This window comes from Elaeis guineensis, chromosome 2 (assembly GCF_000442705.2).
Source record: "Elaeis guineensis isolate ETL-2024a chromosome 2, EG11, whole genome shotgun sequence".
Classification (NCBI taxonomy): domain Eukaryota; kingdom Viridiplantae; phylum Streptophyta; class Magnoliopsida; order Arecales; family Arecaceae; genus Elaeis; species Elaeis guineensis.
This window is the reverse complement of record NC_025994.2, coordinates 105,092,769-105,117,096: the sequence shown is the minus strand read 5'-3', so window position 1 is coordinate 105,117,096 and position 24,328 is coordinate 105,092,769. Positions and strand designations below refer to the sequence as shown.

Below are 24,328 nucleotides of genomic sequence, written 5' to 3'. Positions count from 1 at the left end.
GCTTCGAGTCTGCAATTATGCATATCCCTTTTTGGAATAATTACGCATATTCTTTGTAATTAAAGCATAATGTTGTGAGACTGAAGCATAGTACAAAACAAAATCTCCGTGCCGTATTGCATGACCCAAACTTAATGCACCAAGCCACCAATTTCCCTCTGACACGTGGCTATGAGTTTTATTTTCTTTTTTGGTGGATGAAGAGTTTATTTTCTTTTAATCAATGAGAATTCTTCCTCAATTTTTTTTTTTTTTGGTACAGACGGAGTGATCACTTTAGGTTATGTTTGGTGCATGTCAGACAATCTTGAAAGATAATGTGAATTACCTTCAAGATATATTATATTATTAAATTATTAGTAATGTTGGTTATTATGTTTGGTACATGTAAATAATATTACAGTAAAATTATTAAAAATCTTGATTGATATATTTGGTATAACAATCCAATTATCGATAATGTGAAATTAAAATTTTAAAATATTTTTATAAAATTTTATAAAATTTTGAATTATTGAGAGTGAATTTGATTTTATTTTTTAAATTTAAATTAAAAAATTTTAAAATATATCTAGCGAGAGAGGAAAACCTCGAGATGAGTCCTATTGTCTTGGCCTCCAACACCGAGACTTGCCATCCCGTGAGCGCCAGATCGACAGCATTTCCATGCTCGATGATCGTCGGCAGTCACTGGAGCATTCCAAGGTTGGCAACAAGGACTAAATCAACCTCCTTGATGGAGAAGAAGGTGTCCTCAAAATAGCACCAAATGTCACAAGCGGTGGCGAGATCGCCCCCATTATCGATGCAGGCATCATGAATCTCCACCACCATCGGCTTCTGATAGTGCAAGGATGCGACGACAGAAAAACTTACAGACGGTAACTAGTTCATCGGAGAAGAAGATGGCGGTGATGGAGGCGAGGGAGGGAGATCGATGCCAGTGCAAAAATGAGAGCCATGATCGACGTTGACGAGGGCACGGACGAAGGAGAGGCGGTCGAGGGCAACAAAGGTGCAAGTGAGTTCGCAAAAAAAAGGAAGGATGAGAGCATTGTGTTGGACTGTCAAGGTGGGAGGAGCACGAATTTTGTATAATTTTTTTTAAAAAAAAAATTATTTAAATTTTTATTATAATATCATAAAAAAATAATAATTTAAATAATTATTTTTTTTAAATATATTTAAATTATTTTATAAAAAATAATATAAATTGTCAAAATAAATTGGATAACTATCAAAAAGTCATACCAAATGCAACAATCAATTTCTTACCAAATACAGCAGTCTAATCCTTTTAAATTGCTGACAATCTACATAGATTGTCATCTATCAAATACAACCTTAATGCGAATACAATCCATGAAATTAAAAAATCTTACAAGATCCGTGGGTATGTCTCATCACGCCGCCAGATCCAGATCCTGCGGGGCCCCAAACAATTTTTTTCCAAATAAAAAGAAATAACAATCAAGGTAGTTAGCGCTGGCCTCGTGCATCCCACCTGCCATCGCATATCTTTGGAAGAAACGGGATGAAACACGGCTTCCAAACAAAAACATGTGCGGCGCAGAGCGAGCGCGGTGGAAGCAGGGCTGCCAAGGCACGTTCCAAATGTTTAGGGCGTAACCGCCTAAGCCGACCTACTACTGCGACTCTCCGGGGCCGTCCTTCCACCACGAAGCCGCTCTCTATTTCCTCCTCTCTTCTCCCCCTCCCTGCAGCGAAGCGAAGCGAAGAACGAAGATGGTGGAGATAGTCGAACCCAACACCTGCGTCCGTGGCTGTTGCACCAGCTCTACCATCCCTCTTCACCTCCCCCCTTCCTCCTACGCCCTCCTCGCTCCCATCGCCCGAGGTACGAATCCATATCCTCTCTCCCTTCCTATAACCCTCTCTATTCCTTAATTCCTCGTGATGTGGCGTGTGATCAAAATCCCAAGGTTCCGAGAGCACCGTCTACGACGCGAGGCTCGGCGGCGCGAGAGTCGCCGTCAAGAAGCCCGTCCTCTCCACCGCCGATGATCTCGACAAGTTCCACCGGGAACTGCAGCTGCTGTGGTCAGTTTCGACTTTCCATCTTTCTCTGTGGCTCGATTCTTGATTCTTTTAACCCCACCGGTTCCTGAATCGCTTGTATTTGGATGTTTTCGAAGCAAGCTGGATCAGCCGGGGGTGGCCAAGCTGGTGGCGGCCCATGCGAGGCCTCCCAATTACATGCTCTTCTTCCAGTTCTACGAGTCGCGGAACCTGGCCGAGAAATTGCATGTCCAAGAGTGGAGCCCTTCCATCTACCAAGTGCTCACCATTGCCTGCGATCTAGGTGCGCTCTTGCGCCTTTTGGGTTTCTACTGCTTTTTGCCTTCTTTGTGGTGAAATTGGTGCTTATGCGCTGCTGCTTTTTGCTTACTTGACCATCAGTTCATCTTCCCATCAGGTCGTTACCTTTATTGCCGCCACCTGTTTGTTTGTTTGTTTTTAATATTTCATATTGCCGTCATGTCCTGTTTTCCTGGAATATGATTTGTCCTTTTCTTAAGAAAATTCTCATTTACCGAATATTTTTACTCGGACTCTTTAGTTTCCAAGGAAGAATGATCGGATGATCTTCTTTGAATGCATATATGTGTATAATTATTTAATATACAAGGAAAGCTATTAATATGTGACACATTTTTGGTTAAGGCGACAAAAATGCACTGCATTTCAGTGAGGATAAGAAACGGAGCAACCTTTCTGACCTTTGTCCTCTAACAGAGCTCTATGCTCTTTTGAAAGAACTTTATCAAGAAAAACTATTTATGGCCATTTACTTACTCGCTTCTTGATGTGGGAGGCTGGGTGGAAGTTAAAGCTTTAGCATGCAGCTGTAGCCTGTATGGTCTGTGTGAAATATGGATTCTGACAGGCTGGTCTAGATTGATGATGCCTTCTGACAAAGATTACTGATAAACTTTGTGTACGTGGGAAAACAACGTCTACTCATAACAGATTCCATCATGCTAGGAATTCCTCCAGAGCAAACTCTAGTCCAATGTTTAAAATACCAGCACTGGATCTTATCCCGGTTTTCTACCGAAATAGTACGGCATTTAGTATTGACACAATATGTGCCGGTGAAGGAAACATACTGGTACTGTATACGTTGTTACAGTCCTGTACCAGTGGCATTTGAAACCTTGCTCTAGTCTGTATTTCAATATGAAAATTTGTTTCCACAGCTTTGTTTAATATATATTACTAATCCATCACAAAAGCATATTTTTCCTCTACTTCATACCATGGCCAAGGCCATGTAGCCTGCTATATTAATACGCTAAGATCTTCTCAGTAACCAAGAGTCATGCCCAGCCTTGCAATCTTTGAGACAATGGGATCATCTAGCTAATGTGTCCGACAACTTTGGGCTTGGAACCATTGGATTCCCAAACATTTAGTGGATTCACAAGCGATGAGGCAAGGGAAATAGTTTCATGAACCTACTCCTGTCATACATCTCCAAATTCCAAGTCCCAGCATCTGTGGTTGTTTTGATCTTACTTGATCTATATGCTGTTAATCTTCTCTTCCGTAACTAATAATTTGGTATTTTGTTTTTGAAAACTTTTTGCCTTGTTTGTAACTTGAGGTACTACAGTTATTTTTTGTTTTTGCAGAAATAAGTTTTGCAGTGTTTTCTCCCTTTGCTGTGGTAATAAAATTTCTTGGGTGTCAAGTTGTTTGTTCTAGTATCCTTATGTTTTGCTGCTCCTTTTCATCATGCATTTGGTGTTTTCTTTCCTTTTCTTATGTAAGGATTGAATCATTATTTAACAGTTCCAACCACAAAGGCTTGCCTACCATTAACTTAATTAGAAATTGATCTACTTTAATTGTTGAAACTATATAAAATTGCATCATGAATGCATGCCAATGATATTCTTGTTATTATTGTCGAGAACTTCTTCAGTAACTAATGGATGCTTTCTGAGTGATGCTCGTTATTGATTTTTCACAATTTTTAACATGAAGGTACAATTTCTTGCATGGCATAATCATTCTAAACAGGTTCTTCTTTTCTTGATTATGCATTTTTGTATTTGATACCAATTTTCTACCAAAATTCGCTAGGCAACCTTTTTTGCCGCATTGTTAACCATTCATTCTTATCCACCTCTATTGTCAGCGAAAGCTCTTCAGTACCTACACAACCTTGGAATTGTACATAGGGATGTAAAACCTGCAAATATCCTTGTAAGTATCTTCCATATGCTCTTATTTTCTGCTAAAATGACACATCTGAAACCTTAGATTAGTATTATCCTTTTGATTTCTGGACTTGTTTTAAAATATTCAAATCTGTGATCCAGCTGGACAAGGACCTTCGTCCTCACCTAGCGGATTTTGGTCTGGCTATGTACAAGAAGGATCTTAAACATGTTTCAGTTGAAAATTGGAAATCATCTGGCAAGCCTACTGGTGGTTTTCACAAAAGAAACATGGTTGGGACGCTCATCTACATGGCACCAGAAATTCTGAGAAAGGATATACACACAGAAAAATCTGATGTCTATAGTTTTGGAATATCTATCAAGTAAGGAATTAGACAATTCATGCCTTTCTGTCCTATCGAATAAATCTAGCTTTTCTATCCCAAACAATTATTAAATTGTATACCTATTTTCTATTTCTATGAAATTTTGATGTACTAACAAATGAACCATGCATGCTTTCCTTTTTCACCCCAATACTTGTTATGTAGAGGGGTTCTTGCATAATAGTTGGAATAAGACATATTGCCTGTGGATATTGTACCATCTATGAATCCTTTATGCATATGATATGCATTTATGCATTTAAGGATACTTGTGCTGAAGATGACATTTCTAAGATATAACATGTTGAATGATAATGATTATGGTGCTTCTTGCGTATTCAAGTTTATAAGCAAACTTATGAGATCGGAGGAGATATTAGAGCTTGGAACGACCTTTTGCGTTAACTGGTTTACATGTAACAAGTAAGAAATCGAACTAAAAGGACATGTGTAATTCAGATTCCACTATATAAAATCCATATAAATATATATAAAAGGATAAGAAATATATGTAACTGCAAAAAATTGAACATGTTATACAATAATCTTTGATGCTTGTCATGGGTTTCATAAATTAGATTTTTTGTGCATAAAGAGTCTTAAACGGAAACTGAGGAAACACTCACAAATCACAGAGGTAGGGATGCAAACAGATTGGGTCTCCCTGATTCTAACTGGGCCCGAAACCAATAAGACCTGATCCAACAGAAACCCGTATGAAACCATCGGTCAAGTTTGATCTTAATCTGCACCCACATGCAACATATGATTGTGATCAGAATTGGATCATCCAGTTTTCTGTTGAACCCAACCCTAGCCTTACCCAAAAGAATCAATGGACCAAAACAGATTAGATAACTCCTCTCCGATTTGAGTTGTCAATATCCAGCCTAATATGTTTGGCATTTATTGCAATCACTTATAGGCCATGTTTCTGGGCATCATTGCAATTGCTGCAGATCTGACTTTTAACTTTCTCCATCATAGCATTTGCAAGCATATCTGGCTATCTGATGTTCTGTGTGCATGAATAGACTGAAGAACATGGTGTCAGTACAAACCCAGTAGGCATTATAGATATAATGTAAAATTGGGCATCTAGAGTCCTAAATTAATTAGAGAGAAGCAATAAAGGAAATATGTAAAAGGTCAAGATTCAGCAAAGTTTTGGAAAAAGTTCATGATAAATCTGTCACCATCACTTGGTTGATTTTGGAAAAAATGTGCGAATATTTTGAAAGAACTTACCAATTTTCGCATGCATACATGATATTAGAAGGGTACAAAATGTAACAATTTGGAGATGTTTTCTGTAAATACTATTTAGCTGCTGCATCAGATGTTAGATTATTTCATTAAAAGACAGTGCAAATAATAGTTAATGTGAAAAAGACCACCCATAGCAACACATACATTCAGGATCGCCTGGTATGTATGTCGAGCATGATAAGGCGTCTCCAGGATTTGCGATTTCATAGCTTTTGTAATTTGGTAGATTTGGAGTACTTGCTAACTGGACAAAAACAGTTCATATCTGCGGACATGTGACAGAATTATAGATTGTCTCAAAACATTCTTACATATGGTTCATGTATAAATGCCTCTTAAAGTGTAAGATATTGTCATTCTGATTCATTGGTCTTCTTCTGCAGTGAACTTCTTACCGGTGTTGTTCCTTACACAGATCTAAGAGCAGAAGCTCAGGTATGTTTTTCCTGTTTTTGTAACATGTACAATATTGTACATATGCACTCGCATTGAACCTGCAAAAATGCATTTCAATCAAATGATGAAGATGCTCCCCTTTGATTTTTTTCATAAGTTTCATTCATGTTATGAGCACTACTTCAGTGAGGCTCAGGCCACATGAAACTTCTCCAATTTTCAGTGTGATCCTTCATGTGCATTCTGTCTTACTGCATGTGTGCATCCTTACATATGTGTCTATCTATAGATTGTCTTCAGGTATTTTTCTATTCTATTATATTGATAAACAGGAAGATGTTTCTCTTCCTGTAGGCACACACTGTGCTTGAAATGAGCTATACCGAACAACAACTTACTGCAGCAGTTGTTTCCGAGGGTCTGCGTCCTATTCTTGCTCATCATGACATTGGAGCACCATCAGATCTGTTGTCACTCATTAAAAGGTGTTGGGACCCAAATCCCTTACATAGGCCTTCATTTGATGACATAGTTGAGGAATTAACTTTCATCATGGAGCATGTGGAAAAAGTCTCTTGTCCATCATTGGTTTCCCCCAGCAATCAATGCCAAAATGGCATGATGGATCTCCAGTATTTTAAAGAATTGAACTGGTACGATCAAGGAGAACAATCAGCCAGGATAACAAATGCAGCAAAGTCCAATATGAGGCTGTGGGCTAGTTCTTTTAATGAATCACATTACCATCCAACTTTATCTTGGGGATCTTTTGCAACATGTGGAAGAAGGGAAACAATGGAAGATACTCACTTCATGCTTCCACAAATGTGCAATGAGAACGATGTTCATGCTTTTGGAATTTTTGATGGCCATAGAGGTTTGCCAATGATGGTATTGTTACTTTTCCTTTCATAACTAAGGTTTAATATTTCTGAATGTTCTCTTCAGGTGCAGCAGCTGCTGAGTTTTCTGCCCGAGCACTACCAGGATTCTTACAGAATGCTGGTTATACATGCAGGTTTCTTCCAGCCATCTGTTTATATTTGATAGTTTATTTGCTTCACTTCCTGCTAATTGCTAGCTTGCTGCAGTCCAACAGATGCACTTATTAAAGCATTTACAAGGACAGATGAGGCATTCAGAGATGGGTTAGTCTTGCACCGTAACTCAAAAAGAATTATTCAGAAAGATTGGCATCCTGGTTGTACTGCAGTTGCAGCATTAATAGTGAGGAACAAGCTTTTCGTTGCAAATGCTGGTGATTGCCGTGCAATTTTAAGCCGTTCTGGCCACCCATTTCCTATGAGTAAGGTGCATTTTAAACTTCACCTATAAATTTAGTGTCAAAAAGAATGTCAAATGTTATGAATTTACTGTTATGATTGTGGTTGTACAGGTATAAAATTTTGATATTTTAATTCTTATTACCTACACAGAAGCGTAAATTATGAATTTCTGAATATTAAATAGGATCATGTTGCAAGCTGTGCTGATGAAAGAACACGTGTTATCAAAGAAGGCATTAAAGTGAAGTGGCTAGTAGACACATGGAGGGTCGGTCCAGCTGCTCTCCAGGTATTTTATTTATAATTTTCTTGTCTTCTATATTGTTTGAGAAACTGCCAAAACAAAACTGGACAACATGTGGTTCCTTATACAAAGTAACATTGGCTAAATGGAAGGATGTTATTAGAGGTGCTGACGAACCAAGCCCTAGCAATCCAGCGTAAGCTTGGCTTGTTTTGTAATTGGTTGTGGTTAAGCAAGCTCATTTGGTTTTATGCTGAAGTCAAGCTGTTAATAAACAATTTGTTTAAGAGATCTAGTGAGAGCCTGAGGTCTCCCAAGGCTTTCAGATATGTATTGTAAGCTATTTTCTACACTTTTTGTCGCAATCATGTTGTAAACAAATAAATATTAGAATTATGTCTTGAAGTGCAGAAATTTTATTTTCTATCAAAAAATTGAATCACAAATTATTGTTGTCCCTGGTCAAGAGTGTAATCACCTTGATGGAAAAATACCCTCTAGATCACACCCAAATACTTCTTCCACCATCAAACTCTTTTGATGAGTTCTCCATAATTTTTTTGAAAGAAACATGTCTTTTCTTAAGGGAGTTTGAAGTTATATGGGAGTTTTCTGGTAGTTACCCAACAAAAAAAAACTACTCTCCCATTTTGAATCAGTAGTTATCATAAAACCACCCACATCGTGCTTACCGCATGGTAGCCTATCATTGGCGCCATGATTTAATATCTCCCACTCATAAATGATAGGCATGGTATCATCCAATGATATCTTAAAGTTTCTTTCACATATCCTTAACTTGGTGGTTGTTCATATAGGTAAATGGGACATGCAACCAGTGAACACTCTAAGCTTATTACTATATACCTGTTAGGATGTCATAGTTGCTCTTTACAAATTGATACAGAGAATAATTTTAATGAGTGTTTTACTTTGCCCTAGACACATTCAATCACAACATACCCAATCCCTCTACGACTATGTTTCATTCTTCTTTCTCGCTATGCATTCACAATTATACAGTAGCCACCTTTAGTCTATATATAACTAGTCCACCAGTGAATACATATATTTGATGTAATCAAATTGTCTTCCTCTCTTACTTATGCTTCTTGGCTCCAGACTAACCGCCTTCCTAGACATGTCTCTTGGCTAATTATTTCATCATCATCAAAGACATGCTAAAGTAACTGACATTGATCTGTCACTTTGAAACATAATCGAAAGTCATTGAGGGCAAATCTTAAAGCTTAAAGTTTGCCTCAGGGAACTCACACAGTGAGATTGCAGGGATTATTATTTCTTTTAATAAAATGCTCACTTCCCTTTTTGGTTGTCTTAAGCATATGTAGCATGAAATACATGCTATGGTGATCTTTCCTCGTAAAGAAGCACATCTTTAATATATGATATGTACATATCCAAAGATTCAAATCCCAACGGGACATCCCGCAAAATATCGAGACGGGATACTATCTCATGTATCGGGATAGGGTCATCCCACTAGTGTTCTAGCATCCCGATTAGGATGCCTTGAGACATCCTTTGTCTCAAGTGGTAGGACGGGATGAAACGGCAGTGCGTTTGGTACTATGAAAAAATCGGGGCAACCCTATTCTACGAGATTTAAAACCTTGTACATACTACCATATGGATTCCAGCCTAAATGCATACCTTGACATTCAGCTTGAGTTTGTATCTACTCACCAATCTCAGTGCTATTGTACCAAACTCATATCTGGCTTTCTCCCAGGCTTGCGCTTTCGTGGGCTTACAATACACGATCCATGATAATATATATATACAAATGGATCTCATCTTGATTTTCTAATCAAGGCGACACTTAACGTATGTGCCTATAATTTTTTTAAAAAAATCTCTATATCATAAATGCACGTGTCTCATCTCTGATCAAGGCAATGGGAGAGCAGTTTTTTTTTGGTAACTATCAGAAAACTCCCGTATAACTTCAAACTCCCTTAAGAAAAGACTTCACTAGACCAGCAAACACCAACTGAATTAGTTTTGAACACATTAGTGTTGATTGGTGTAGTTATTAATGTGATCTAGCACATCTATATCAAAATTCTCATTTATGTCAATTAGTGTGAATTCCTTGGATCTTATTACTGCTATCTAAGTGATGCAACTTCAAGGCCTTATCGGTGTTAAATTTTCTTTAAGTCGTTAGGAAATGCAGTGACTGCATAACATATCACAGGCACTTCTTCAATTCATTCACCTAGCTTTAGTGCTATTAGATATACTTGACATTAAACTTTTAAGAGGATTTGTAAGATAAGATGCTTCTTTATCTAATTTGTAAATACAACAGAGGAAGATAGGAATTTCTATTTGAAGGATGAAGCAAAAGGATGGAGCACCTCAAATAAAAATAGATGGAAGTCATCATAAAGGGAAAAAGATCTTAACTAAACATGAAAAAAGAATGCTAAATAGGGATTGCTTGGTGAATGAGGATTCACAGAGCCCACACCAAATAGTTGGAACGAGATGATGGTTATAGTCCACATTAATTTAAGAACTTTTAAATTGAAAACTCTAATATATATTCCTTTGCACAGTTTATTTAAGAAAATGAAAATGATCACTCATATCTTATGTCTAGCAAATTTAATGGTGACCTAATTTTTATTTGCATTCATATGCTTTTTATTTATCTTCTACTGGTTATAGGATCATTGTCTTTGAAGATTATCCTCTGTATTTCTGTGTTGGAATTCCATCTTATCCCTGTTTCACTGACTCTATCATTTGCAAGCAACCTACATCATGATCTGAGTGCAAGTATTTGTCAGAGCTTTGTTCTATTGGTTACAGCACAGGCGAGAAGTGCTGGATCTATGCTTATGTTCATTAGAAAAAAACATATGTCCAATAACCCTTATGCTGTTGTCTATGATCTGGTTATGATCCATCAGGTTCTGAGATTACTTTAATTTTCATTCAGCTTGATGTTACTGCAAATTTGTGTTGATTTCTTGGCCAAGTTAAATTGTGGACAATGACAATAGTCTTATTCAATATAAGTCAATCCAACTGGGAAGCATATTCCTTGAATGTGGAAGGGGTAAAGGAGCAGGAAATTATTCCCGAAGAGCTACATGTTGTGATCATATTTTCTGAGGCACAAATAATATGCCAAATAGCTAAATTGAACCACAGACCAGATGCTGTTCAATTTTATTTAGGTCATTATGGATGAATATGCATTTGTATTTTAGTTTCATCTTTTAATCGTTGATTGACTGTATGTCTCTGCATTTGGTTGAAATTATTTCCATTATTAAGCTTTTTCTTCTTATCAGGTCACACGTTCAATCGGTGACGATGATCTGAAGCCTGCAGTAACAGCACGGCCTGAGATAACTGAGACTTCCTTAACAGCAGATGATGAATTCCTGGTAGGTTCTGTATTCATTTTGAATTACATTGTTCTGGACTCCATTTCATGTTTTATATTACTTTTCTATGAAGTGCATCATTAATTATCTCAGATAATCATCCATAAGTAGTTCTACTGCCATGAAATTTCCTGACTTATTTAACGGAGGAACATACAAAAATAGCTTTCAACCTGACAGCTGAAAATGTTTTCATTTATTCCGTATTATACGTGATTAGCAATAGGGTAAATTACAAAATATCCCCCCTGAGGTTTATGTTTATTATACTAATACCTAAAAGTTTGTAAAACCTACAGTTACACCCAGTTAAATTAAGGGTGTTAGTGCAACCGTTAACCTCATGTGAACAGTCAAAATTTCCCTTGGATGGGGAGGAAGATACATATTTTCTTATGTTGTTGGGGGCTGGTATGTCACTAAAGGTTATTTTGATCATTATTTAAATTTTTTATAATGTGGCACTCGGATCCCATTTAAGGCTAACAGTTTGACTAGCGTTCTGTTAAGTTATGGGTTAAGATTTTGGATACAAATATCCTCAGGAGGTAAACATAGGTTTTTTAAACTATTGGGTGTAAGTATAATTTATCCTTAAACTTGGGGTGTTTTTGTAATTCACCTTAAGAAATAACAAAAAAAGGAATGAAAGATGGGGAACAAATATCCAATGATCTGTCTTGATTATTTGCTTATGATAGTTCACAATTCATTTGCTCCACATGGGAGTACTTAAGTAATGCCTCTGTTTCTAAGGCACCAGCCAACAGGGTTTGCATGGACAATGGACTTGCAAATAGGCAGGTGGTCTGTTGGGTCATACCGAACAAACAGTTTGGCATGGTCAAGTCTGGTCTTTTGGTCCATTTTGTTAGGTTAGACTAGGTTGCCTAGAAGCTTTCTCAAGCTGGGTCGGGGTCCAGGTCATCCTAGACTGTCTCATATTGACTCTGGCCTGGTATGTCTGTGTGCATGGTTGTGCAGAAGGTTGTAGTATATAATGTAGATGGGACTGGTTTATGCACTAAGAGGGTTACATAAGTGCCCTTTATACCAGTGCACTTTAATGTAAGAATGTCAACTTTGTAATTTAATAGGTTGATGCCAAACATGGTAGGTGTTTAAGCATAAAAAGAATAGATAAGATAGGGGAGAAGGTAGGAGAAAAGATAAGAGCAGGATCCACCACAATTTTCAAATATACATTTTATCTTTAATCATCCACGTTCTTCATTATTTTTACTTCTAATTTGATTATTTATATCCCTAGTGAATATATCACAATCTTTGAAAGGTGCATACAATATTCATTTTTCATAAATTTTAAATGAATTACATAATATTTGTGAAGCATATCAAAACCATCAAATATCCAATGCAAACATGTAAAGCTTGTAGAAATTTCTATTTTGATTGATGAGCACCATATGCTATATATTTGATGAAATATTTTGAATCTTCACTATAGTGGTGCATACCATCCTGCACCTGGCATTACTATAATATACCTGAGCTGAATTGATACTCGATCCAGTGGAGGGCATTGAGTGTGGGTATGCAGAACTGATTGTACTGACATAGTACCAACATGGTACTAGTATGGGTAATGAAATCGCTAGTGTGAACCTTGCATTGTAGTTAATAAAGTTATCATACCTGGATGTAATCAGATTAATGATTTTTGTGACCTGTTCAGGTAATGGCTAGTGATGGATTATGGGATGTGCTGAGCAATGAGGATGTGATATCCATCATCAAAGACACCGTTAAAGAGCCTGCAATGTGTTCCAAGAGACTGGCCACAGAAGCTGTCGAACGTGGCAGCAAAGATAATATCACGGTCATTGTTGTATTCCTTCGCCCGGTTTCTACTGCTGAGAGAATTTACTAGTGTTTGGGGATGTATTTCTAATATGATGGCACTCCTTTCAAACAATTCTTTTGCTGTCAAATTCTATTGACAACTGTAAAGCAGCAGCACTGTAATCTTTTCCAACAATTTTTGAGCGATCATGATGACTCTGAAATCCATTATACCACTGTGAACAAGATTGTGAAAGAAAAATGAAAGCTGTCCTCAGTTTTAGCTTCCTTTTCTACCTCAGATGAATATGTGACCTAGATCTTGCATAGTATTTCTTCCATTTACGACCTGGTGATGAGTTAGTATTTCATTATGACCTTGTTTCATGGGCACATACTATGAAGGCCCTTAACCTTGATAAATGTATGACATATTGCCGCTGTCCCAACATACAAGATCCTTTTGTTGTCATCACTCAAGATGAATAAATATGTTTTCTGTGTGTCACACTATGTGATGGCTGATGACCTTCCCTTTTTTTTTTTCTTTTGGTAACTCAGGATTAAAGCCTATATTGAAGAAAAGTGTAACATGACGTTTACAGGAGCAAAGGGAACCCACAAGAAGATCGGCCGGAAACAAGAAATGGCCCATAGTTCAAAAATACAGCTCCCAACCTGTATAAATAATACATAAAAGAGACAAGTGAAGAGTAGAAAACTATGAAGTATAGTGAATAACCAGCAAGTATAGCATAACACAGTTCTACCAAAAAAAAATGTATAGCACAACACAGCAGCAGGTAACTTCCAAGATGCAGAACCATATAACAGCAGGCCAGTGGTATGAGACATTTAAGGGGGCAACCATTAATGAGAGCTTCATAAAGAACAAAGCACAGGAGAACTGCTGAGTGACAAAAAGAAATTCCACCTTGCAGATTGTAATGCTTAAGAGTGTACAGAAAATCACTTGCCAGGTGAATAGTTGGAAAATCCTTTACCAACGGTGCACTGTATAGTAAGATAGCATGTCGATAGGCTGAAGAACACGGCAAAATAATAACCACCACAAAAGCTAGATACCTGGAAGTGGTGCTTGTTCTGTCCCCCCAAGGCATTCCATGATGATGTATAGGTATGAAAACATAGAGTCTGGAGATAAAGCTGAATCTGGTTAAATAAAAGATAACGCATGAGTATAGGAACAGCTTGATAAGAGACCCACGTCCCTAGCACAATTATAAATCTGAAAAAAAGGAAACTACAGGTAGACAATTGAGATTTCAAATTTGTAAGGTCTTAAAGAAGGGTATGAAAATTAACATGTAAGGTAATCCAATAATTTGCAGCCATAATTATCTTCCAAAAGCCAAAATTATTTCAAGAAATCTAAAAGTAGAAGTCTTTCTTCATTGAAGAAGAATGAGAAAGGCAAGCATTCCATGAACCAGAAAACTCACTCCATTCTCAAAGTGTGGTTTCCAGGGGTTGATCTGAAGCAGTTCACAATAATCTTGGATCAAGTCGAGAAGGAAAAGAAAGGCGGTGGGTGATTGGTTTTCTAGGGCTAAACATCAAAGTGATCTCAGATGCCTCAGATCCAAGAAAAATAAAAGAAAATAGAGAGATATGAAAAGAGAGAGAGCAAATATATATATATATATATATATATATATATATATATATATATATATATATATATATATATATATATATATATATATATATATATATATATATATAATCATTGTTTAAAATTTTATCTGAAAAAGCCCATAGCCACCTCAAATCGACCAAAAAGGAGGAGAGAAAAAGAAGAAAGTGAGGATATACCAGAACAAAAAAAGACGGCCAAAAAATCATCTGATCTAGCCAAGAAATCATCTGCAAAAAATTGGTCTCATCACCTGCAAAAAAAGACATCAAGAAGGGATCACGGCTTACAAGAGTTTACAGCTTTTTGAAGAATTGAGTAAATAGAAGATCTCTTTTTGGTGAAGATTCTTGCATTTCTTTCCCTCCAAATCTCTCAACATACGGCTGCACACAGGATCAAACCTTTTTTTGAATCGTTGCCTAGCAGCTCCTTTACCCAATCAATCTTTGGATCTTGCCATGAAAGTATGAAACACAAGGAATGAGTATCATTGCTTAAGGCAAAGAATCAAGAAAGAAATGGGTTGGAATCAAACCTTTTCTTGGGGGAAGACCGGCGGACCTATCAGAGATCAAACCTTTTCTTGAATCTTTGCCTAGCAGCTCCTTCATCCGATAAATCGTTGAACCTTGTCATGAAACACAAGGAACTAGCATCATACCTCAAGGCAAAGAATCAAGAAAGAGATGGATTGGCATCAAACCTTTTCTTGGGGGAAGACTAACGAAGCTATCAGAAACCTTTTCTTGAATCATTGCCTCGAAGCTCCTTTACCCGTTCAATGGGTGGATCTTGCCATGAAACACAAAGAATTAGTATCATAGCTCAAGGCAAAGAATCAAGAAAGAGATGGGTTGGTGTCAAACCCTTTCTTCGGGGAAGACCGGCGAAGCTATCAGAACCCTATGCACCACTCAATCTGGAGGGGGGAGCAAATAGTCGGTGGACAAGGAAAAGGGAAGAGCGGGCTTCGGAAGGGAGGGAACTCAAAAACGGGATGTGTGACTGATGCCGAAATGTCGGTATTTATAAGCGCGGGTTAAGATGGTGCGGCACAAGGCTGACGGCAAAACTACTTAAAATTCGGCACACTATTTGCCGTATTAGCTTAGAGATATTTCTTACCCAATCAATATTTAAAGTCAAAGGTAAAACTACCTTCAAATCTCTCAATTAAACATATAAGTCCAAATGATAAGCTTTAGATGAAGATACTGGGCTTTCACTCCAAATGGAAATCCATTAAGAGAAAAATGAAAGTCAAGCCCCTGATTTATTTTCAACTTACTTACAGGCATCTAATTGACAATACTTATGGATCTTTTAATTTCAATTTATATAGGAATAAAGTTAACACTAAATTTTTAACAGGGCTCTAATTTTTTAAGTTACTTGTAGTTTCCGACATATAAAAAACTTCACATTAAGATTCTCTTGACTTTTACTAGAAACTAATATACCTGCAAATGCATATATAAAAGTGAAAATATAACAAAGTATGTTTTGAAACTTGATCAAGTATGAGAAAGGCCTGGGATGAAGAGTGAGTGAAAAGAAAAAAAGAGAAAGCATTGGCTTAACCAAACTTCTTCATTTTACCCTTGAGACTAAAGCCTAAAAAGCAATAAAAATGATCAAAAGAATAAGAATTTTTATGGTGCTCCAAAGGGTAAAATCATCTTTTAATAAAGTTAACATTCTAGCCATTCGATCCAATATGGATGGTCAAATTAATCCATCAATGACTATCTATAGCTAGTCATATGCATGCATGGTTGGTATAGTATTCTTCTTGAAATGCTAGATAGTTTTTTATAGTGAGATGAATGGTGGAGGAGCATGATTTTATCTTAATTGAGAAGCTCTTTCTAAACAATCTCTTCCTCTTCAATCCAATCCTTAGGCTTTTACCATGGAACTTGGAGGAGAAACACCAAAAGTCGATGGAGGAGGAGGAATGTTGAGTTGCAAAGGAAGGAGGGTAGATTGAAGATGATAGAGGGGAGGAAGAGGAGGAGAGGCGGGTTGAAGATAGAGAAGGAGGAGGGGTGGGTTGAAAATGAAGGAGAGAAGGAGGTAGGTTGAAAATAAAAGAGGTGAGGAGCGGTGAGTTGAAGACGAAGGAGGAAAATAGGGACGATCAAGTCGGACGAGGCTAAGTGATATTTTCTAAAAAGATAAAAATAAAAAAAGAATGGCAACCAATTTTTTAATCTAATAAAAATAAATTATCCTAATTTTTCTTATTAATGGATGGCTAGAATCTTTCCCACTAATTTTTATTTATTTTTCATTTTAAAAAAAATTACTCGAGTTACCACTAGCTCGACAGATAGTGTCCATTTCTGTAGTCAAGTGACCTTGTTGTCCTCATTATTGCTGGATCTCTCTGACAAAGTGATGAGATAGTTCTGCGATTGGATTCTCACCATCTTCCTCCAGAAAATAGGGTGAGTGCCCTCCCTCTTGCGCCATTGTTATGGTCAGAGGTCTCTTGGCTCAAATGGCTTGAAGAATTTTCATCTTTTGTGAGGTATTGTTCGCTTTGGCAGTACGATCCTTTTATTATTATGGAAGAATTTAATCCCACATTGGTTGTACTGAGTCAAAAGTAATTCTGACATATATGGTTGGGCTCTACTCCCTCTCTTGAGGCATCTGTGCAAGCAGGATAAATCCATAAGGCCCAAGCACCCCCAAAAAATGGCCCATCCAGCAAAAAGCTATGAGATCGTAAGGGGATCGTATGGTCAAAATGGATAATACCTTACAAAGAGCAGAAGTTCCCCAAGTCACCCGAGCTAAGAGATCTCTGACCATAATAATGGCGCTAGAGGAAGGACCCCCAAGAGAAGAGCTACTATATATTGGCGGAACGGTTTAGTCCCACATCAGTTGTGAATCAAATGTAATTCTAGTTTATATGGTTGGGCTCTACTCCTTCTCTTGAGGCATCTGCACAAGTAGGACAAATCCGTGAGGCCCAAGCGACCCCCAAAAGATGGCCCATTCAGCAAAAACTATAAGATTATAGGGGAATCGTTTAGCCAAAGCAGACAATACCTCATGAAAGATGAAAGTTCTCCGAGCCATCCGAGCCAAGAGACCTCCGACCACAACACTCACCATCAAGCAAAAACTTTGACAACAAAAATTTATCTTTTTTTTGATTACCTAGTCTCAGACTTGGTCACAAGATACTCGATCATGGAGATAGGAACAACAAATTTAGCCTACCCATCAAGCATCCGATCCAATCCAACCAAAATAATACAGGTTTTATCCAATTCGATTAGAATCTAGGGTAGGTGTGAGTTCTAGAAAAAATATCCAAAACGCATTCGGATTGGATATAGATAATGATATGCCCTATCTCGAATCCAACCCGATATAATCTTAATACATATCCCCTTTCAAAACTATAATGCTTTTATATTATTACATGTATCCAATCTGATCTAACCCCTCTTATCTATCCAATCCGACCCGACACGAGATGGTAATAGAGCATATATGAGTATAGAGTTTTTAACTGTGGATTAGGTTTGGATATAGGCCGATCCGATCGATATCCGATCCATTGCCATCTCTATATGGAGGTGGAAATCCTTGGCAATTTTACTTGTGTGTGCCCAATATTGCTTTCTAAATTCAATTTTCACTCCATTGTTGTGTCATCTATCCATGTACAGTGGGTATTTCGATTTGCGAAATTCTTTGTGCACCATGTGCAGTGCACGGTTTGGCGAACTTTTTGTGTACTACACGTGGTGCAGAAAACCGCACGCTATGATTCGCTCTCACAGGGCCGGCAAAAAAAAAATTTATTTTTTCACCAACATCCTCGGATCCGCACATGAGCGAATCACCGCATACGGTGTGCAGTTTTCTGCACCATGCACGGTGCATAAAGGATTGCTCTATCGAATTTGCTATAGATCAATGAGAGCCCTGGTAACCTAAGATATGCATGGACAACTTGCAGGAGAGCTCTTCATGTTTGCTGCCTTTCTTTCTTTTTCTTTTCTTTCCCAATTCCCACAGCAATCACTGCCCCTCTCTTCAAAGTATGGCGAAAGAGTCTTCTTCCCTTTTTTTCCTTTTTTTTGCCCCCTTCTCTTTGAGACTGGTAAATCCGAGTTCCTTCCTTTGAAGTAGTGTGGTTCCTGATAAGAGGAGGAAGATATCTTGCTTTCCAAATGGTCATGCGAGACTCGACGCAATCCCATTGACGGCACATCACAAAACTATTCAGCTAGTTCAAAGGTACTATTACCACTAAATTTCGTTCTTTGGCCCCTGTCAACCATTCATTGGACTTGGTAGATGTCATTTGCCGATCATGTATCAGAAAAGAAGAGAGACCTGGACGCGAGAAGAGGCAAAGCGACACAGACAGATTTTGAGGAAAGGAGTAGTGGCTTAATTTGTTTTACTCTCAAATCTAAAAGTTAACAAGAGATGAAACAGATATGATGTCCTAGAAGACATGAAACCCCATGAGTTCCATTGAAAGCAGGACATCAAAGTGCTGGATGGAGTGGAGCTCCGTCGACGAATTAAGTTGCGTTTCAAAGGCGGCGTTCAATTAAGCTGCTTCAAATCTAGTGTTGAATATGAATTCTCACATTTTTTGCCCATCTCCGGTATAATAAAGCTCAAAGAACTTTGACATGTAGAACAGAAAAAAATCAGTTTTTCATTTTTGGCGTAACGTAGATTCTCCAACCTCTGCTTTTTTGGCCGCTCCCTTGGAATAGATTGCGCCTCTTTGAAGACTTTTGTTTGTGCCCAATCTGTACATCTCCAGTAGTAACTGTTGCTTGCCGTCTCTATTTTGTAGAGAAGGTCCTGCCTCCCTCTGTAAATCTCTCTTTGTACGTTTCTTTCTTTTAATAAATCAGGGTGGCAGCATTGCTTCCCTTTCCTTCAAAAAAAGGGAAAAAAACAAAAGACATTTTTGTCGTAATGTTGCCTAATGCGATAGACCTCCATTATTCGTTTGGGATTAAGGTGACTAAAAGCGCTAAGACTCCAATCCTCGGTTGGAGTTAGGACTTGTAACTTGGGAATTTAGGGGTCTGCAACATTCATTTAATGAAAATAAATGGAAACTTGATCATTTTCATAATAACGAAACCAGCAATATTTCAGGTTGTGCTCTGTTCTTTTCTCCAAACGAAGCTGTGTCGTGTTCCATTTAAGAAGAAGATCGAATACTGAAAAGTGGGAAAACAACCACTTTTGATATTCCTCATTTCATGTACGTCCCATTTTGTTATTTAGTAGAGAGGACAAATTGAGCCACGATGGTCGACCAGTTGGCGAGTGCATGTCAGAAATCGCTACTCACCAGCAGTTATGGTCAATTCCAATGGCAGCGAGCACGTGGATCGACCAATAAATAATTGTTATATCCACTTTGCGGCAAAAAAAAAACAAAAAAAACAATCCCGCAGGCGGGCGGACCAGCGGGATGAGAACTTGCGGTCCTTTGTCCCAGAGATTGCTGAGACTGACCATATTGGATTATCGGAGTTATAATCATCACTAAGTATAAGGAGATTATAAGACTTACTCGTTAATGGGATGGTAATAACTGTTTTGGGATGATTATTATCTTCGGAGAAGAAAAGGGCACCGTTTTGGAATGCAGTTGAGAGAAGATCGTTGTTGGGTAATGTAGAAGCTCCCACTCTCTCTCTATATATTTGGAGTTTAATCATTTTTTTTCCTTCGTTAAATTCTTATGCTTTCAATCAGTTTGGGTAGAATACTTCCAACGATGGATTTTCATTTCATCGTGGCAATGCAGGATTTAAAAAAGTTCAATTTGGTCAAAATGATGTCAGATAAGCGTGGGGGAAAATTCCGTATGCAATGCTTTTGTGCTCTTGGGCGACAAAATTCATATATGACTGCTTGAGTATTGCTGTGTTCAGCTCTTTTCATCACGACTTTTCTTTAGCTTTGAAGGTAAGATTTATCGCCTGTTTGCTTCGGCGTATGATTTTTGACTAACAAGAACCAGAACAAAATAGGCTACGATTTTCTTGGAGAGTTCCATGCCAAAAAGTTAACTTGTCAAGGACACAAGTGACTACGTACATGTAAATGTTACAAGCGCAGAGATTACGTATATTTGGAGGCTTCAAGATTACACATGGAACAAGTCTATCACTGATCATGTCCATAAATTAGCTGTAGTGCATGGCTATGTTTGCAGTGTAGGCATTACGAAGGCAGTCGACATGGAGGACGATGGTGCGAAGGGATCGTCATGGGGCAAGAGATCGCGGGTTTTGAGGAATGTGAAGACCAAGAGGGCGAGGGTGACAAGCGCGGAGAGAACGGAGAGGACGAGCATGAGGGCGTCAGAGATGAACCCCTTCACCTCCTGGGCATATTCAGTGGCCGCCAGGGCCAGCACGGTCAGCGGGAAGGAGTACGCCCACCATGCAACGTTGAACCGCCTCATGGATCTCCTGAACAGTGCTGGCCTCGACACCTGCATGCGGTCGGAATATTCCATGCATGTTAAAGTCTAAGCAAACAAATGAGATGATGGTAGCATTTGAAATTGTAGAGGATGAAGTCTAATCGTCTTCCTAACTTTTTGACGTGGACCGGTACTTTAGTATGCAGTTTTTTGCTTACAGCTAGGAGAATAACGTGTATGCTACGTTCCCCACCTTAAGACCCCTCTTTCTTCTCCTGTCTTTTTTGTAAATGCCCTTTTGTCTCCTTTTTCTAGTAAGATAGTCTTTCTTTTTGACCACAACTTTCACTCTTAACTTCCGTCTGCCCATCTTGTTTAAAAATGGCATGGTAAGTTAGTTACTAAGATTTCTACCAAAAAAAAAAAAGGTTCGTTACTAAGAAATCCTAGCAATAAATAATCTCGCTCAACCTCACCGTCAGCTGGCCGCGTATCCCATTGATTGTTAATAAGTTCTTTGAGCAAACAATAAAACAAGAAACGGAGTAATACTGGATCCACCATCCATATATATATATACCGTGGCCTGACTTTTTTTTTTAATTTTTAGTTGGTGGATTTCACATATAATTAAGCATGCTTAAACTCAGTGAACGGTGGAAAAAATTCAATCCTTTGTGGGGCTATGATCCAATAGTATTGAGGTGGCAATCAAATTTGGATTAGATATATATATAGAATCAAGCACAAGTTGGATTAAAAATTTATCAATTCAATATATTTATTAAATGGATAAAAAATATAGATTTGAATCTAATTTATTTATTAAATAGATAATTTGATCCAATTTGTATTTATTAAATAGATGAAGTAAAATTAAATGGATTAAATATGTTAAATGAATCGAATTAAATAGGTCAGAAAAAAATTAAAAAAATTTTAAGTTAAATAGATCGGATTATGATTTGATTTAATTATTAAATGGATTGAAATGAGTTAAATATATTTCAATTTAAATTCAATCTATTTAATAATGAAGTTCAGATGGATTGATACATCTGTGAGTCAAATTTATTTGTGTCAAATACAAATATATTTGAAGCGGAGCATTTATAAGTCAAATAAATAGGTCTAACCATAAATTGCCACTGTTAAATAGTGTGTTGAATAGTGTGAAACCGGCTCGAAAATTCGCATCTCTCTCCAATGCGTCAAAATCATATTGTAGACCTCACGTGCGTCCTTTTTAATTATCGGACAAAGATGGATGGCATAGACAGAATTAATCGCTCTTGGATTCTAGCCGAGGGAAAAAGAAAAGAAATGGAAAAAAAAAAAAAATACTACTTTCACATTCTCTTTTTGATTTGTTAGATATTTATTTAATGATTCCCGCGAATGTATCAACAATTGACTGGTATAATAAATCCAAATTTACCTAAAAAAAAAAGACACCATTTTACTTACCAAGGAAGCGAAGAGGAAGAGGGAGAGGAAGAAGAGCATCTTGGAGGCATTGTCGAAGGTGCCAGAAATGGAATCCCAGGCCAAGCTGGCCATGCCGGGCGCCGCGAAGAAGAGGAAGAATACCGGGCGGAGCATCGCCGGGAGGCTATTGCTCCCCACGAACCTCTGGTACAAGGTGACGAAGAGCACGAGGTAGTGCGCCATCCCAAGTGAAAACATGCACAAGGCGCTCTCCCGCCACCCCATCCTCGCCGCCGCCCTCGCCCCTACCAGGTTCCCGATCACCGAAATCTGGCTCGTGGGATTCGCCGCCATCGACAGCAACTTCCTCCCCTTGGTAAACCACTGCCCGTAGATCTTGACGTCGAGCACGAATATGGGGACCGAGAACACCCACCAGAGGACCAGATAGCTGGCGGTCTTAGGGTGGAGGAAGGGGGTGGACTCGAGGAGGAGGAGCCATGAGATCCATGGAGCAAAGAGGTAGTTCATGCCCACATGGTGGGAGAGCTCGGCCTTGATGCTTTCGAACCGAAAGAGGCAGCGAACGGCGTAAAGGAGGCAGAGAGCCACGAGAGAGAAAAGAGCGAGGGACCAGAGGAAGAAGAAGGCGGCCGAGGGAAGCGTGTGTATGACAGGGCGGAGGGCGTGGGCGTCGGTGGTGGGCTCGCTGAGAGTCTTCCATAGCAGGGCCTGGCCGCAGAGGGAGAGGCTAATGCGGAAGTATCCGGCATGGAATCTGGTCAGGTTGGAGAGCCAGGCGAGAACTTTGCTAGTGGCAACTATATTGAGGCCCGTCGTTGGTGTTTGCCTCGGGGTGGAAGAGTTGGTAGTGATTGGGAGCTGCTGCTCTCTTTCCTCCATCGAGGAAAAGTGATGGCTTATATCTGTGTCCTTTTCTCACTTTCCTTCTTCTCTCATTACAACCGCATCTCACGTTGGTGGAGGGGTCTCGCTATTTAAAGACGCACCATTTCGCCTGAAAAAATAATAATGATAAATAAAGGTAACCCACACGTTGAAAGGAATACAAAGGGAGAAGGGGGTTGGCTGACTGTCTGACCGACTGAGAGTCGATCGGAGGTGCATCTTTCGCGCTAAAGAAGGATTCGCATTCCTTCGCGCGAATCCACCGTTGGATTATCCACTGGTCGCTCTACGATCCGTGCAGGCGGATGAGTGACAGTTCTCGGATTGCTTTTCAGAGTGTGCGGTTGATGATCCGACGGTAGATTGAAGCGACGGAAGGTGATTCCTTCTTTCGCGCGAAGGGTACAACCCCGGTCCACTGACTCAAGCCCCGCCTTGTTGGACCGGTTCTTCATTTTTCTTTTTCTTTTTCTTTTTTTTTTTTTTCATTGGGAAATTCTGGGTTTGAGATTTGGGAGGTGGGATTCCTTAGTTTTTATGTTAAATTATTGATGGGTCGGCGCAGCTTTTGATGAGTAGAATCCAACCTTGGAATGTTTTCCGTTGTTTTTTTTATTTTTTAATATATAAAAAAGAAGTGTGATTCGGCGTGCGCTTTTTCACTTGCTGGTTCAGATTGAGACCAGGCATACGCAGGAATTAGGATAGCAACCACGTATGCGACCACATGGTCCACGTTGGACCAAGGTATTATTAATCTGTTTTATGTATTTGGTTATTCTACGTAAAGAAAAGTGGGATTACATTTCGATTTCTTTGGGGGTGCTCAGGCGATTGAAGCTGCCCTCTGGCATCCACTTATAGGACACCTTGACGTCAGCTGGTAACCGGTT

General features: G+C 38.6%; 2 protein-coding genes and 1 long non-coding RNA gene across 9 annotated transcripts; 1 reads left to right on the top strand and 2 right to left on the bottom strand.

Annotated features, from left to right (window-relative positions):
• Positions 1-1,482: 1,482 nt before the first annotated feature.
• On the top strand, positions 1,483-13,287 carry LOC105045917 (protein kinase and PP2C-like domain-containing protein). Of its 3 annotated transcripts, XM_010924361.4 has the most exons (12): positions 1,508-1,858; positions 1,944-2,061; positions 2,157-2,323; positions 4,166-4,233; positions 4,350-4,573; positions 6,229-6,280; positions 6,596-7,118; positions 7,190-7,259; positions 7,333-7,552; positions 7,712-7,816; positions 11,101-11,196; positions 12,893-13,287. In XM_010924361.4, the coding sequence occupies exons 1-12, from the start codon at positions 1,747-1,749 to the stop codon at positions 13,085-13,087; spliced, it is 1,950 nt and encodes a 649-aa protein (XP_010922663.1). In that variant the 5' UTR covers positions 1,508-1,746; the 3' UTR covers positions 13,088-13,287. The 3 variants fall into 3 exon arrangements, with proteins under 3 accessions (XP_073108613.1, XP_010922663.1, XP_029122111.1); XM_029266278.2 differs by lacking the exon at positions 1,508-1,858 and having other exon boundaries at positions 1,938-2,061; positions 2,161-2,323; XM_073252512.1 differs by lacking the exons at positions 11,101-11,196; positions 12,893-13,287 and having other exon boundaries at positions 1,483-1,858; positions 7,678-7,816.
• On the bottom strand, positions 5,267-15,647 carry LOC109504889 (uncharacterized). Of its 5 annotated transcripts, XR_012138999.1 has the most exons (8): positions 15,526-15,647; positions 15,363-15,450; positions 15,195-15,287; positions 15,061-15,111; positions 14,836-14,909; positions 14,086-14,172; positions 13,934-14,013; positions 13,372-13,677 (listed from the first exon to the last, which is right to left on the bottom strand). It is a non-coding gene; the product is annotated as an uncharacterized lncRNA (long non-coding RNA). The 5 variants fall into 5 exon arrangements; XR_012138997.1 differs by lacking the exons at positions 13,372-13,677; positions 13,934-14,013 and adding an exon at positions 5,267-5,611; XR_012138995.1 differs by lacking the exon at positions 13,934-14,013.
• Positions 15,648-20,715: 5,068 nt separating this feature from the next.
• Positions 20,716-23,474, bottom strand: LOC105049215 (S-type anion channel SLAH1-like). Its single transcript, XM_010928795.4, has 2 exons — positions 22,566-23,474; positions 20,716-21,167 (listed from the first exon to the last, which is right to left on the bottom strand). Exons 1-2 carry the CDS (start codon positions 23,427-23,429, stop codon positions 20,874-20,876), a joined length of 1,158 nt encoding a protein of 385 aa, XP_010927097.1. The 5' UTR covers positions 23,430-23,474; the 3' UTR covers positions 20,716-20,873.
• Between the last annotated feature and the right edge of the window lie 854 nt (positions 23,475-24,328).

Coding starts and splice junctions, on each gene's coding strand:
- LOC105045917 (XM_010924361.4), top strand. CDS start 1,747: ATGGTGGAGATAGTCGAACCCAACACCTGCGTCCGTGGCTGTTGCACC. Junction 7,553..7,711: donor ACCCATTTCCTATGAGTAAG/GTGCATTTTAAA, acceptor AATATTAAATAG/GATCATGTTGCAAGCTGTGC. Junction 7,817..11,100: donor TCGGTCCAGCTGCTCTCCAG/GTATTTTATTTA, acceptor TCTTCTTATCAG/GTCACACGTTCAATCGGTGA.
- LOC105049215 (XM_010928795.4), bottom strand. CDS start 23,429: ATGGAGGAAAGAGAGCAGCAGCTCCCAATCACTACCAACTCTTCCACC. Junction 21,168..22,565: donor TCTTCCTCTTCGCTTCCTTG/GTAAGTAAAATG, acceptor GACCGCATGCAG/GTGTCGAGGCCAGCACTGTT.